Here is a 13339-nt window from a genome sequence, read left to right as displayed (position 1 = left end):
CGGTAAATACCCCTCTTTTGTGCGGGCAACTGTAGAGTGCGTTTTTTGATAACTATTGCAACTTCCTTTGAAAATGCGCTCCTCAAAGCAGGAGTTGTGGAAAGATAAAGCAGAACCAGTTTCAAGCCTGTGCAATAGATGGAAGAAGCACTTTGCTTTTCTTGATAAAATTCTATGAAATACATTATTCCCAAAGTCTTTAGGCAGTTGCTGAGTTCCAGCTCTGCTCTGATGTCCCAGGCCCTGGGATGCTGCTGTTATAATACTGCAGTCTTAAAGATGCCACCTAGCTCAACACCAAAGTAGTCAGCTCTTGCTCTGAGCGTTACTTTATTCTGTCCTTTACAAAGCTGAGTAGGATCCAATACTGGTAAAGAGGACTGGAAAGGATCTGGCAAGTGGAAGGCAGGCTGACAGACTAAGAAATGCAGATCACATTATTCCTGAGGACAGCCATCAAAATGTCTTATAAATCCTATAAGTGGAGGGGAAGACAATCTTACATTATCTGCTATGTCATGGAACATAAAAGGCTCAGTTTTTCTTGTTTTTATGCTACAAAAAGGAAGACCAGAAGCATCTGTGTGATGATTCCTGCAAAAAAGGTCTGAGGCTGAACGAGAGCATGTACACATACACTTCATCTACCTCTCTATAAAAAGCTAAATACACACACATATTCTTTAGACACACACAACATACTACAAAATAACTTTCTATGCAGTAAGATCTGCAGGCATTTGACAAAACGGCTACTTATGAGAACACTTAGCAGCTTATTGATTATCAGTCTTGCTGTCAAATTCTTAATTTTAATACATAAAGGTAATGAGTTTATATCTAAGCAACATGATGCTTCAAGGACAGTGACAGAAGATGCCCTTTAACTCACCCTGAAGAGTATGGTCTCACCAGCCTCTGAAATTTTGAAACCATGTAACCTCAGCTTCCATTTAATCAAGTCAAGTGCAGCCCTTTTCTTAAAGGGACAGCTGTCAAATTATAAACTGACGGAGGGAAAGAGAGGCTATGTGGAATCTCTAGCTAGGATTGGCTACCCATGATATTTGACATTTACCTAGGGGTTCAGCGGCAGCTTATAGCAGCCACTCCTCAATTTGTCATGACAGATTTTTGGCTGGCAATTTGTACTCCATAGCCAAAGTGAATTTCCTCCTAGCTACCAGTTACCACTGTCTGAACTACCACCATGACCTTTGTCTAGGAGAAGGTACAGCTTGGTATAGTGATAGTTCAGTTGCTTGCACAAAGGAACTGGGCAGCGAGATGGAAGAGAGGATGACACTACCTTCTCCTCACCTTCAGTGCCAGCAACTGTCCTGTGAAAAGACAATAGTAAAATAAAAGATGTGGAGCCTTCCACTGGCAACAACAGGTTCCCTGATGGAGGTGGGAGTTACAAGATAAAAGTTAAATAACCTCATTGAAGGAAGAGGGATGATATCCATGTCTAGGTGAAGGCAGCATTATTTGGCCTTTTGGGGGAAAAACGAAGAGGGACATGAGAAGAGAGCCCCAGAGCAGAGGGAAGATGGTGACAGGAGGGCAATAAAGACATAATAGAAAACAGAGGAGTGCAGAGCAAATAGAAAGTATGAAGGCTCAAAAGAGTCAAGGACTGAAATCTCATTCCCTTGGTAAAAGATAAGATGTTGTTTTAAAAAAACAAAAAAGACAGGAGAAGACAGACAGACAGACAGACAGACAAAATGGTCTGGAGAGGAAGAAGTTAAAGGGGAAAAAAACCCAAGGAAAAAGTTGAAGGGGAAAAATGAAGATGGAACACTAACTGCTTTTGCATTGACGTACTCAATTATAAATGATGCTTTTATTTTTACAGTGAATGCCAGGTTTTCTAAAAATTCTAAATCTGGTGACAACAAATAATATATACTACTTTTGTTCTTGTGTATTCTTTTTTGTTAAGCATGTTGTGATGGGGAGAAGAGAAGAGAAGAGAGGCATGGAGACAAGCAGACATGGGGGGAGGTGCTGCAGGCTGGCTGGCCTGGCTGGGCCCTTGGGAAAGGGGCAGCCAGAGGAGGAGTGGGGGCAGGTGGGCTGGAAGTGGAAGCTGCCCTGGGACTCCGCAGACTTGGACTGTAGTGGGGGTGCTCACCAGCACCAGAGGTGAGGCCCATTCCAGGCCGCGAAGCTGTCTGGGAGTGAAGCGCAGCTGCCCTGCCCACAGGGGAATGATGCCTGGCCAGGACAGGACATCAGGCTTGGGGGGCTCCCTGCCTGGTCTGTGTGCACTGAGCACAGCACAAGCAGGGATTGCCTGGGCTCTGGGAACAGCCACTGCTGGGCAATCAGTGAAGATGTAAATTGAGGAGTCTGTGGGTGAGAGAGGCGGGGGGGGGGGAGGGAGATTGCATTCATCCCCCTTTTCCCTCCTCCACCCCCCTAACCTGCCTCCCACCTACCGACTCCTCAATTTACATCTTCACTGACTGCCTGTCTTGCATGCATACCAGCCCAGCCTCTGGCTTCTTTACTATTCGTTCCATCCAGGAAGAGCACACAACAACTGCAGAGACTTCCTCAGCCTGACGAAGGGTTTTTAAACCCAAAAGCTTGCTACAAAATTTTTTTTCCAACTATTTAAGTTGTTCTAATAAAAGGTATCGGATTCACCCAAAGAACTTTGTCTGCCTTTAAATCTCACAGGCATTTTGATGGTGCTCAACACCAAGATAAGTTATTTAATGCACTCACATTAATGAGCTAGGCCTTAACACCCTTGCAAGATAGAAGCATACTGGCATAATAAGCACAGACACCTAACCTGGACATCCTTGCTTCCAGGCTCACTTCAGTATGTAGAATGAGTCATGCATGCAGCTTTACCACCTTCTATGTACCAGTAGCCTCCATGTCCTGAATTGTGGAGGTATAGTAAAGTTAGACAGAGTCTGACACTGAGGAATAAATCAAAAGGGAGACTCCAAGAGATTTAAAGTGTGGTTTCACTGTATAGATGGCGCTTTTCATACTCTGTAACTCAAAGTACTTACCGATAATGAATTACATCCTGGCAGAGCAGTGCTTGAGCAAGCCAAAACAGCAGCCATTAACACTCAGCAATAGCTCTTACACAGACCTCAACATTAGGACCTGTCACTGAAAGACAGAATGTTGGCCAGGATACCGGGGTTCTCTTTGCCCTTTTCTGAGCAGGGTCACTTTCAGCTTTCATTTGGACAACCACCAGAAAGAATGCAATGTCTATCTATTTATTTGTATCACAGTACCACTAGCTTTGAGCCAGGATTTGGGGTCCCCCATTGTGTTAGGCACTTTATATACATATACCCCAAGACTGGAGAATTATCTGGGGAAGAAATAAAGCTGAAACACTCTCATAACAAAACTATTCTGGATCAGCTAAGAGAAGGGAAATGGCCAACATTTTTCTCTAAGACTTAGCTCACTTGCAGGATATGCTTTATGAATCACACTCTTCTCTTGAAGCTGCAACCGAATTCCTGAAAATCTGATGGAAAAATAGCATGTACATGCTGGGCCCAAATGAACTTCACAATAATACAATGTTTTTGTATTCTATTACTGACATTTTGCAGAGCCAGTGTGTGTACTGTTATCAAATAAAAGTAAGTCAATATGGCAGGGACAGGGTCCCAACCCCAGCCACACTCCCGCTGAAACAACCCTGCAGGCGGGGGCACTCACCCATTCAAGTCTGGATGAGTGGCATGGCTCAGGCAGCCAGGGGAGAGCGAGAACCTGTGCTTCGGGGAACCGGCCATCATTGGCTTATGGCAGGCAGTGGGCAGTTTAAGGGGAGGACGCTGAGAGAAGTTCATCATTTGGTGTTCCCAAGAAGAAACCTGACCTGAGGCAGCAAGAAGGGGTAAGAACCCAGAGAAGCATCCCAGCACACTGGACCCTCGGGAGCTGCAGAGGCTGAGACAAGCCCTGAGGAGAGATCAACCTTTTGCCTGAAGGAGATAAGTAAATGGGGAGAAAGGGGAAGGATGGGACCCCGTCCTTACAGAGCCTGAGCTGGCCATCCAGGGGAAGAATGCCTGTGGGAAGTGGTTGGGCCAGCCCACCAAGGAAGGAGGGAGCAGGAGCAAACGAGAGCAGACTGGTTTGCTGGGGCAAGCAAGGACAGAGGTGACCTGAAACTGCCAGCATAAAGAAACAGAGTATATACATCTTGCTGGCGAGTGAAGAACTGAGCAGGGACATGCTGCTAATAGCAGAATAGACCCAGAAAGGGAGGAGAAGAGACCCAAGGGAGGTACTGGTTAATTTTGAGTTCTAAAAGAATAGCATGAGAGGACCCAGCTAGGGCCTTACCTTTGATTGAAATCCCTTTGGATTAAAGAGCAGTAATAGCAAGAAGGAGGAGGGGAAGAACACTTCACCTGACAAGCTGATTTAAAGAAAGGAGGGAAGGTGCCTACAAGCCCCAAAGAGGAGAACTGAAGAGGCCTGAGGCAGAGGCCTCAGAACCTACAAGGGAAAAACTCCAAGGAAGAGCAACAGGGCTGAGTGATGAGGAACTAGGATGAGCTATCGCGAGCTGAAGATCAGAGAGAGAGAGAGAGAGAGAGAGAGAGAGAGAGAGAGAGAGAGAGAGAGAGAGAGAGGCCCGGGCAGTCTCTGCTCATCATCCACGGAGAACAGTGCCCATGCACCTGAGAGAACAGGGACAGGGTATTGGGCATGTTGGAGCCCTGCAGAAGATCTGTGATAGGACCAGACAGACGTACAGGCCAGAACATACATCCTCCCGGACATAATGTTCATCAAGGCATGGCAGGAGAGTGTGGGGGGATATACTGTGGTCCAAATAACTTGGCATGGTTCCAAGGACAGAAAATACTACTTGCTCACAGTCAATGCTGAGCAAAAGAAAGAAGGGGCACAATCTGCGACATGAACAGTTGAAAGCTTAATGCTAGCTGCGCCACTCATTTCCCTTACAAGAGCTGTAAAACCTGGACAGACAGAATAAGGAGGATGCCTGGAAGGACTTGCAAGAGATGCTCAGTGACCTTGGGTGGGGAAATCTGCATTTAGTTTGTTTTCTGCTCATCTTTGCTTGCTCTTTGATCTAAGCTGTTAAAAACCTGCTTTACTGCAACAAAAACAAAAAACCATCCCAATTACAGTTTTATTTCTGCTGACTCATCCCATTATTCTACATGGCCACACTTTCTCAAGCTCTTGTTTCTAAGTTAGTGCCAATAAGGGAAAAGAAGGTCATGACACAGCACTGACATCTCTTTGTTTTTGGGGATTTTTTCATTTTGTTTTTTTTTGCTGAACAATCCAAGACAAACTGATATTTTGGTGGTTAATGACAGCCTTTGGCTAAACTGTTCCTCTTCATAGCACTGCCCTTCAAAGCAAGCTTTTCAAACTTTTTCCAGAGGGGAGGCTTTAGAAACAGGACTTAAATGGTAAATTAATAACAAATGTTGGTAGTTAACACACAAGGGAGCATCCACACAGCTCTTTACAGGAACTGATCTGGCATAAAGCAAATTGTTTTCTGAAAAGGAGACTCAATTCTCTGACTTCTGGAATCAGGATTTCTGAACGTGGCTCCAAACCACGATATAACTTCATGCTTATGGTAAAGTGCCACAGCTACTCAGTTACAGAAACACATGCAAAATAAAGGTCGTCTTTACTAGTTTCCCTTATGCTAGTTTCCTTTTGTTAATTTTAGTGCATTAGCAGTATAACTCATCAGACAGCGTCTTGCCACTTCTATGTCTAAATGCTCAGCAAAACACAATGAGGCACCCGGCATCTCTTGTGTACTGATCCAGGTAGACCAAAAGAAAATAGGGATCATGTATTTGCCTTCCATCTCTGAATAGCCATCCCTATAATAGATCACAAGTGGGGAAAAGTGTTTGATTTTCTCAGCTCTGAACTAGAATTTCAGAGGGGTTCTATGACTGGGACAGTAGAGGTACAGCAGGTTAAAGTAGAAGTGAAATACTGTAGTAAAGTTACATGTGGAAGTTGAGGACTGGGTGGATTTGGGAGGGGATGCAAAATTAAGCTATATTTGGAAATGTCAAAGTCTCACAAGTCCCTTGGGGTCACCCAGCACCCAGGCTAGCAATTTACCACCTGCAGTTATGGGAAAGGGCTATGAAGTTCACTAAGAAGCTAACATACTGTGGGGTGGAACCTTTGGAGTTTAATTATCTATGCAAATCAGAATCCCTGGCTACACACCATCATTAACAAAGCACTGCAGCACACTATTTGCCCATCTTGAAACAAAACTGAGAATTTAAGTTTTCCTGTTCTGCACTGGAACTAATCTGAGACCTTCTGAAGGTTTTGTTTTTTGTAACAAAACCTAAGACAGACAGACTGCAAGTTAGCAGCATAATTAGAAATGGGTGATGAGGGTAGCAGCCCCAGACGCTGAGTTAGAGGGGACCCAAGAACAGCAGCTACCCTCAGCGCTGGCCTGGTCACCAAAGTTGCCACTGCCACTGGCCCAGGCATTGCCACTGCCACCCAGGGTGCAAAACTTTGTAGTTAAGCCTCTGCCCCAGGTAGTCAATAAACTAGTGGATTGTGACGTGAGAAATACATGTTTAAGTTCCTGGTTTTAGTCAATATTAAAGTATATGAACTACTGGGCTACTTCCCATTCAGTGCTGTGATACGTCTCTCTTGTTTCGACCAGAATTTGCATCCTGGACCTGAGAAAATTTTTCCAAAATTCCCAAGGAGAAATTTTTAGTTTTAACAAATTTGAAGGAAAATCAAAGCCAAACTTAAAAGGTAAATGGAATAAAATGCCATATGGGTTTACCAAAATCAGATCATGCCAGACTAACTTGATACGTTTGATAACTGATTTTCTAAAGATGGGAAACTGAGGTCAAGCTAATCTAGGTGGTCTTCAGACAAGCACTCAATATAGAGGCAGATTGGAACAGTTAGTTATCCTGGAGAAGATGGGGATTAGTGCAAAAATTGTAAGGAGAGCAAGGAAATGGTTAAAAGAGAAATGGCAATAGTCTGTGAAACTATTGGGCAGATGGGAGATTACTGGTGAAGTGTCTCAAAGATTGGTCCTGGAACCAATTTTATTTATTATTTTCATTAAGTGTATGCTAATGAAATTTGCTGGTTACATAACATTTTGGGAGGCATTGTCAAAGAGAAGAAACTGGGGTATCAGACAGAATGATATTAAAGACTAGAGAATTGGAAAGTGAATAGCACAGGTTCAATCAAGACCATGCATTTAGGCAGAAATAACAGGCATTTCTGATATGAAATGGGTGCTCATTAACTGAAAATAATTGTATAGGAGATGGTAAACTTTGAGCTACCAACACAATACAGTCATTAAAAGGTTAAAAGAATATACCAAGCAACATATTGTCAGTAGACATAGGGAAGCATTAATGTGAATGCCAGTGTGCAAGGCACAAGTGAAACCTCACAGGGAATATTGTGTACAATTTGTCACCCATATTCAAACTGGAACAGGTGCAGACAATACAGGAAATGGAAAGCCCATCTTACTGAAAGAGGTTAGCTTATTTAACCTAGTACCAAAAATGTTGAGAGAGGCTTCAATTCCTTTCTATAAATATATCCAGGAAATGAACACCAGGAAAGAAAAAGAACTACATAAGCTAAAGGACAGTGCTGACCTAAGAACAAATGGTTATAAACTGGCCAAGAATAAATTTAGACTGCAAATTAGAAGCTTTCTAACCAACAGTGGTGTGAGGTTGTGGAATAGCCCTCTAGTAGTTCTTGTTGTTGTTTGTAGGGTGGAACCTTACTGTTTTTAATGTGGAGCTTGACTAGTTTATAAAATGGACTATATGATGTGGTTTCCTGCAATAGCAGGAAATAGACTCTTTACCCATGATATCCTTCCAGTCTTCTGTCCTTCAATTCTAAAACCTTCAGTGAAAGTCTATTTTGTTGAGAAGTCCCTGACCAGCTCTGACATTTGTGTCTTAAGCCTCTAACCCCTTTATCAAGGGGACAGACTACAGGAAGTCACAAGTGTACTAAGTTGCAGCTTTGGCACCTATCATTATAGTGTTAAAGTTCTAGTCAAGTCTGGTTTAAAGTACCGTAGGTAACCACTGTCCATCCTTTAGATAGCTATAGAAGATATGTAAGCAGATAGCTGACATAATGACAGCCTCCAAATCAAAGCCCAGGCACACGTACCACTACTCACATGCAAAGCGGCTGAAGAATTTGAATCATACTGGCACAAAAAGCTTTGCTGGGTACCTTTTTGGAGTGAGTGTGGACATGTGGAAGAGACACAGATAGGTCTCATGGTAAAAGAAGAAAGCTCCTGTATAGCCTGGACCAGAACCAGGTGTTGCTGAGAAACAACTGAGAGAGCTTACTGGCTGAAAGAGCCTTAGTATTGTGAATAAAGAAACTGCCAGGCTTGTTTGATTCCTCTTGTTTTCAAAGAAGCAGGACTTTGTACATTCTTGCAAATAAATAGAACTGGATCAAGGATACCCCAGTTCATCAACAGTTTCACCTTCCAACTAGAACTGCCTTGAAAACTTCCAATTTTGAGATTAGAAAGAATGCCACTTATCCACTCTCTTCTTTATTAAACCTGGTCAGACCCTTAAAAGTAGTATACAGGGATGCTATCCCTGAATAATGAAAGCCATATAGCCACCCAGAGATTTCAGAGATCTCTAAAATCCAGTGGAAAATGGGCCTGTATAGACCACTCTAAAAAATGGGTCTATATACTGTACTCTGTATGGAGAGATTTCAAAAGGAAGGTGCATGAGGGGAAGATTGAGAGTTCATCTCTCTCCCTAGCAGACTTTCCCTCATCTTGTTGCATAGAAAGAAGAGCAGCCACATGCCATCTACAGTAGCAGAACTCTGACATACTTCTTTCCTTTGCTTTCATGTTTCCTCCTTTAAATTTATTTTCTCTTGAAGTTGGACAACTTTTGTCTCATCAGTCATAATTAAGTCATCCTGATTTCCAGACATGAAGAGCTCGGCTTTATAAGGCTCTCATATTTCAACAATCTTTAGCACATAGCATTGTTTCCCAATGGCTTAATTGCCATTGATCATTCAATCATGGCATCTACAATAAGTACTAAAGAGGCTGCATACAGAATATTGGAATTTGAAGGATTCTTACTGGAACTTATCCCAGCAGTTTAGTTACTTGTATTTTCTGCATTTTCTATAACAGCACTGAATATTCAGGGCAAATTTTTAAATTATGTCCTGTCTTCTTCCCCCTTACCCTCCACCCCACATCCACACTTAAAAGTATTCTTACATAAATATGTGAGAGTCTGCAGCCTAGAAAGGCTCACTGTAAGGCCCAGTGCCTCTCAAAACAATGCTGGGAAGTAATATGTAACAAAGACAGAATAAAAGAGCAATTATCTAGCTCTTTACCATATATCAGACTCATTATTTTGCATTATGGCACAAGGAATGAAAGAGACATCAGATTGATCCAGAACATAGATAACTGAAGAATTAAAATGAATATAACGCCCCCCTCCTCCCCATTTTGGCTTTTTGCCAGAATATGATTCTTCACTGGAAATCGACATTTTATGTGGAAAAATCTGCATTCCAAGCTTGATTTCTCTCTGTGCATTAAAGCAGAGGCTGCAGTCCTTTGCTTGATGTTTACTGGAAGTGCAATCTCATCTCATCTAATTGCCAAAAGCACACACACACACTGGGCAAGGATAACATGTTAGCATCCAATACGCTTTTAATATTCTCTCATTGGGTAACTTTCTACCAGGATAAAAAAAATATATAAATGCACAACGGCATTTTTGCCTGCAAAATCAGTTCTTTTTGACAAGAGTGGAGAATCTGTTTAATGGTTAGTATCGGTTTACATATCATTTCAGATACAGAACAAGCTTGCAGAGTCTGTGCTCACTCAATTGCTGAAATAGGAAAACTCAGCCTGAAAAAAAATAGCTGGAGAAAGAGCTATCATTACCAAATAGGGGCACGAGTGATGATTTCGGAATCCCTCCAGCCCTTGTTGAGGTGAGGAAAGCCATCAAGCAGATGAAGAATGACAAGGCATCTGTTAGCCAAGAGGTGTTGCGAAGGATCTTTCTGAAGTATGGATGCCCACCAAATTTTGTCACCATTTTCTGCCTGCTCCATGATGGTATGTGAGTGGTGGTTCTCAGTAATGGATCTATCACAGGTGCTGTGGAGGTTAAAATGGAAGTTAAGGAAGGCTGCGTCATCGCTCCAGCACTCTTTTCAACATTCCTTGCTGTCATGCTAAATCTGACCATCAACAAGCTTCCAGCTGGAGCGCAGCTAGACTACCAAATGGATGGTAAGCTGTTTAACCTCAGCCAGTTCCAAGCCAAAACCAACACCACCCCAACCTCAATCATTGAACTCCAATACACTGATGATGCTGTAGCGTGCTCTCTCAGCAGCAGACCTTCAGGCAATCATCAACATCTTTTCCAAGGCATGCAAGAAAATGGGACTGAAGCTTAACATTCAGAAGACTAAGGTCCTCCACCAACAAGCTTCTTATGAACAGTCCCCAGCTCTGGCAATCCAGATCCACAGTCAAACTCTGGACAACACTGAGTATTTCCTGTACCTCAGAGGCCATCTCTTGCAGAAGGCTGACATTGATGAAGTAATCCAACATTGCCTCAAATGTGCAAGTGCAGCCTTTGGATACCTGAAGAAATGGGTGTTCAAAGATGAGATCATGAAATTTGAAACCAAGCTCATGGTTTATCAAGCAGTCATGATCCCCACCTTGCTGTATGGAGCCGAGACATGGACAATGTACAGGAGACATCTAAAGTTGTTGAAGAAGTACCATCAACGTTGCCAGTGGAATATCCTCTGAATCCAGTGGGAAGACAGTTAGTGTCCTCCTGCAAGCAAACACCATGAGCACTGAGGCAATTATCACCTGATGTGGGCTTCATTGGGCTGGCTGTGTCATCTCCAGACTCCTGAAGCAGGCTTTATTCTCCCAGCTCAGCCAAGGTGTACGCTTAAGAGGAGGGCAGAGAAATCCTTCCAGGATGTCCTCAAGGTCAACGTAAAAAAATGCAACATCAAATGTAAACTCATGGGAGACTATTGCCCAGGATATAGCTGACATGTAGGGAGGGCACAGGGGGGTGCGTGCCTCCCTTGAGATTGGCCACCACCAAAGCCACCACCAAATTCTTTGGGTGGTCGCTGCCCCCACCTCTTGCTGCTGACGCAGCCACCAATGACTGCGGGAGGTCCCTGTTGGCCGTTGTTGACAGTGCAGATAGTGGCTGCGGGTGGTCCCTGCTTGCTGCCTGCCACCCTTGCCCCCTGCTGCTGACACCACAGCCAGTGGCTGCAGGTGGTCCCTGCTCTCTGCCACCAACACTGCTGGCGGCGGTGGCTGTGGGCGGTCCCTGCTCATCACCATGGTGCCCCCCACAGTCGCAGGAGGCACCAGTCGATCATGGCCCAGGACTATCCCAAATAGAGGAAGGCTGCTGCAAGGATCTCAGTAGTTTGAAACCTCACAACAATAATGGAGATGGAAAAGCAGGAGTGGCAGAAACATCATGTCACAGATCAAATCAAGAATCCAGTGCCACCCACCCCACACAGAAACACATGTCCAAGTTCCAGTAGAGCCTGTCAATCCCAGACAGGCCTCATCAGACATCTTTGGACACACAGATAAGACAATCATGGAAGACAACCATCCTCAACTGTGAGGGATTGCTGAAGAAAAGTAAGGTAGTTAGCTGCATTAGTTTGAAATCAAGCAGAAGCCAGGACAGGCTGGCACCTCAGAGACTTTGTCTGTTCTGCCTTCTGTCATTACCAGGAAATTATTTTAGGTGAATTTGCCACAGGGTAACTTGTGGGAAATGTTGAAAAAGTCCTTTCATGGAGAATGTTACAGGTAAGAAAGAGATGGTTTTAACCTCACTGTAGCAGTGGGGAGATGTGTGTTGTTATATTTGTATTAGATCACATTTGTTACAAATACGTATATTTAAAGGAGTCGCTTCTACCATGTGTCACACTGTTTCTCCTGAATGCCCCTTTTACCACTTTTAGCAATAGCTCTAAAAACTAACCCTGGTCCATTCATGCAACTCACACACCACTTAGGTACTTCATGGCTGACATTTTTTTTAATAAATGCACTGGATGTTTACCACCTGGAAAGCACTGCAGATACCAGAGACTACACTGGTTGTGATCTGTCCTCAGTTTTTTGCACTCAACTCCCAGTTGACGTGAGTGGGGATTAGAGCTGGTGGAAAGTTATTCCATTACACATTGAAGACAAAAAAGGTTTTCCAAAGGAAAACATCTTTGTATAAAATTTTGTTTCCTTGATTTTTTTAAAAACAAACTGCTTGAAGCAAAACAATTCGCTTTCATTTTGCTTTGGGTTGCAAATTTGTTTCAGATCATTTTAACAGCACTTCAATCTGCTTCCAAATCCTTTCTTCCCAGCCCCTGCCCCAAAGGGGGACTACTCCCTCCCCACTCAACCATACAAGCAAACAAACAATTTAATACTTTTCCCCAGAAAGCCCCAGTGGAAATTCAAGTGTAGACTGAAGGTATACCCCCTAGTCAAAAGCTGAATTCCACTGACCGAATTTACAAAACATGAATTTGACGCACAGCCTATTAGAAGGGTGGCTTAATTTCCACCAGCTGTTTGACTTTTAGTAGCAGTAATTGCCACGTCACTATATGATGATGAATTCTTGGTCTTTCCTAGAAAATAAGCCTTACCTCTGTATTGCTGTATCTCCAGAATGCAGCTAGTATCAGTCCACAGAATACAATAGCAAAACAGAAGAATCCCTGAGGATAGAGATTAACACGTTAGCTATAGCATTTCTTCTCAGGACAGAAAATATTTATGCAAAAACAAAGTAAGACATTGCTAATTATGCTAGTTTTAATGCAAGTAATGTATTGATTTAATATAAGTAGTGTTAATAGTTGACATACTTAAACAACCCTCAAAATATTAGTTAGCAACACAAAGGTTTCAGATATTCTGACAGGGACCCCCAATTATACTGTGACTTTAAAAAGTGTTTAGCAAAAAAACAGGCTATGTGCTACAAAGTTATTAGTCTGTTTGATTCCAGTCCTGGAAAAAAGTGAAGGTAAGAAATTAGATTTTAAAAGTGTGATACTGATGCGAGACTAGGCAAGAAGGTACTTTCTTACATAAGAGATACAAACATCTTAAGGGTTCAAAGCTTCTCTCCTGACTTTAGAGAGAAAAAACACAAGAAAA

The 13339-nt window shown here is 43.0% G+C and overlaps 1 protein-coding gene across 1 annotated transcript in view; it reads right to left on the bottom strand.

Annotated features, from left to right (window-relative positions):
• The window catches only part of TSPAN32 (tetraspanin 32), an 80649-nt gene that overhangs the window by 35307 nt on the left and 32003 nt on the right, over window positions 1-13339 (bottom strand). The window contains exon 4 of the mRNA XM_019476635.2: window positions 12823-12894. Within this exon, the coding sequence (XP_019332180.1) occupies window positions 12823-12894 (72 nt within the window). The remainder of the gene's footprint in view (window positions 1-12822; window positions 12895-13339) is intronic.

This window comes from Alligator mississippiensis, chromosome 2, assembly GCF_030867095.1.
Source record: "Alligator mississippiensis isolate rAllMis1 chromosome 2, rAllMis1, whole genome shotgun sequence".
NCBI classification, from domain to species: domain Eukaryota; kingdom Metazoa; phylum Chordata; order Crocodylia; family Alligatoridae; genus Alligator; species Alligator mississippiensis.
Note: the sequence above shows the minus strand (reverse complement) of the source record. Positions and strands in the feature narration are given on the sequence as shown.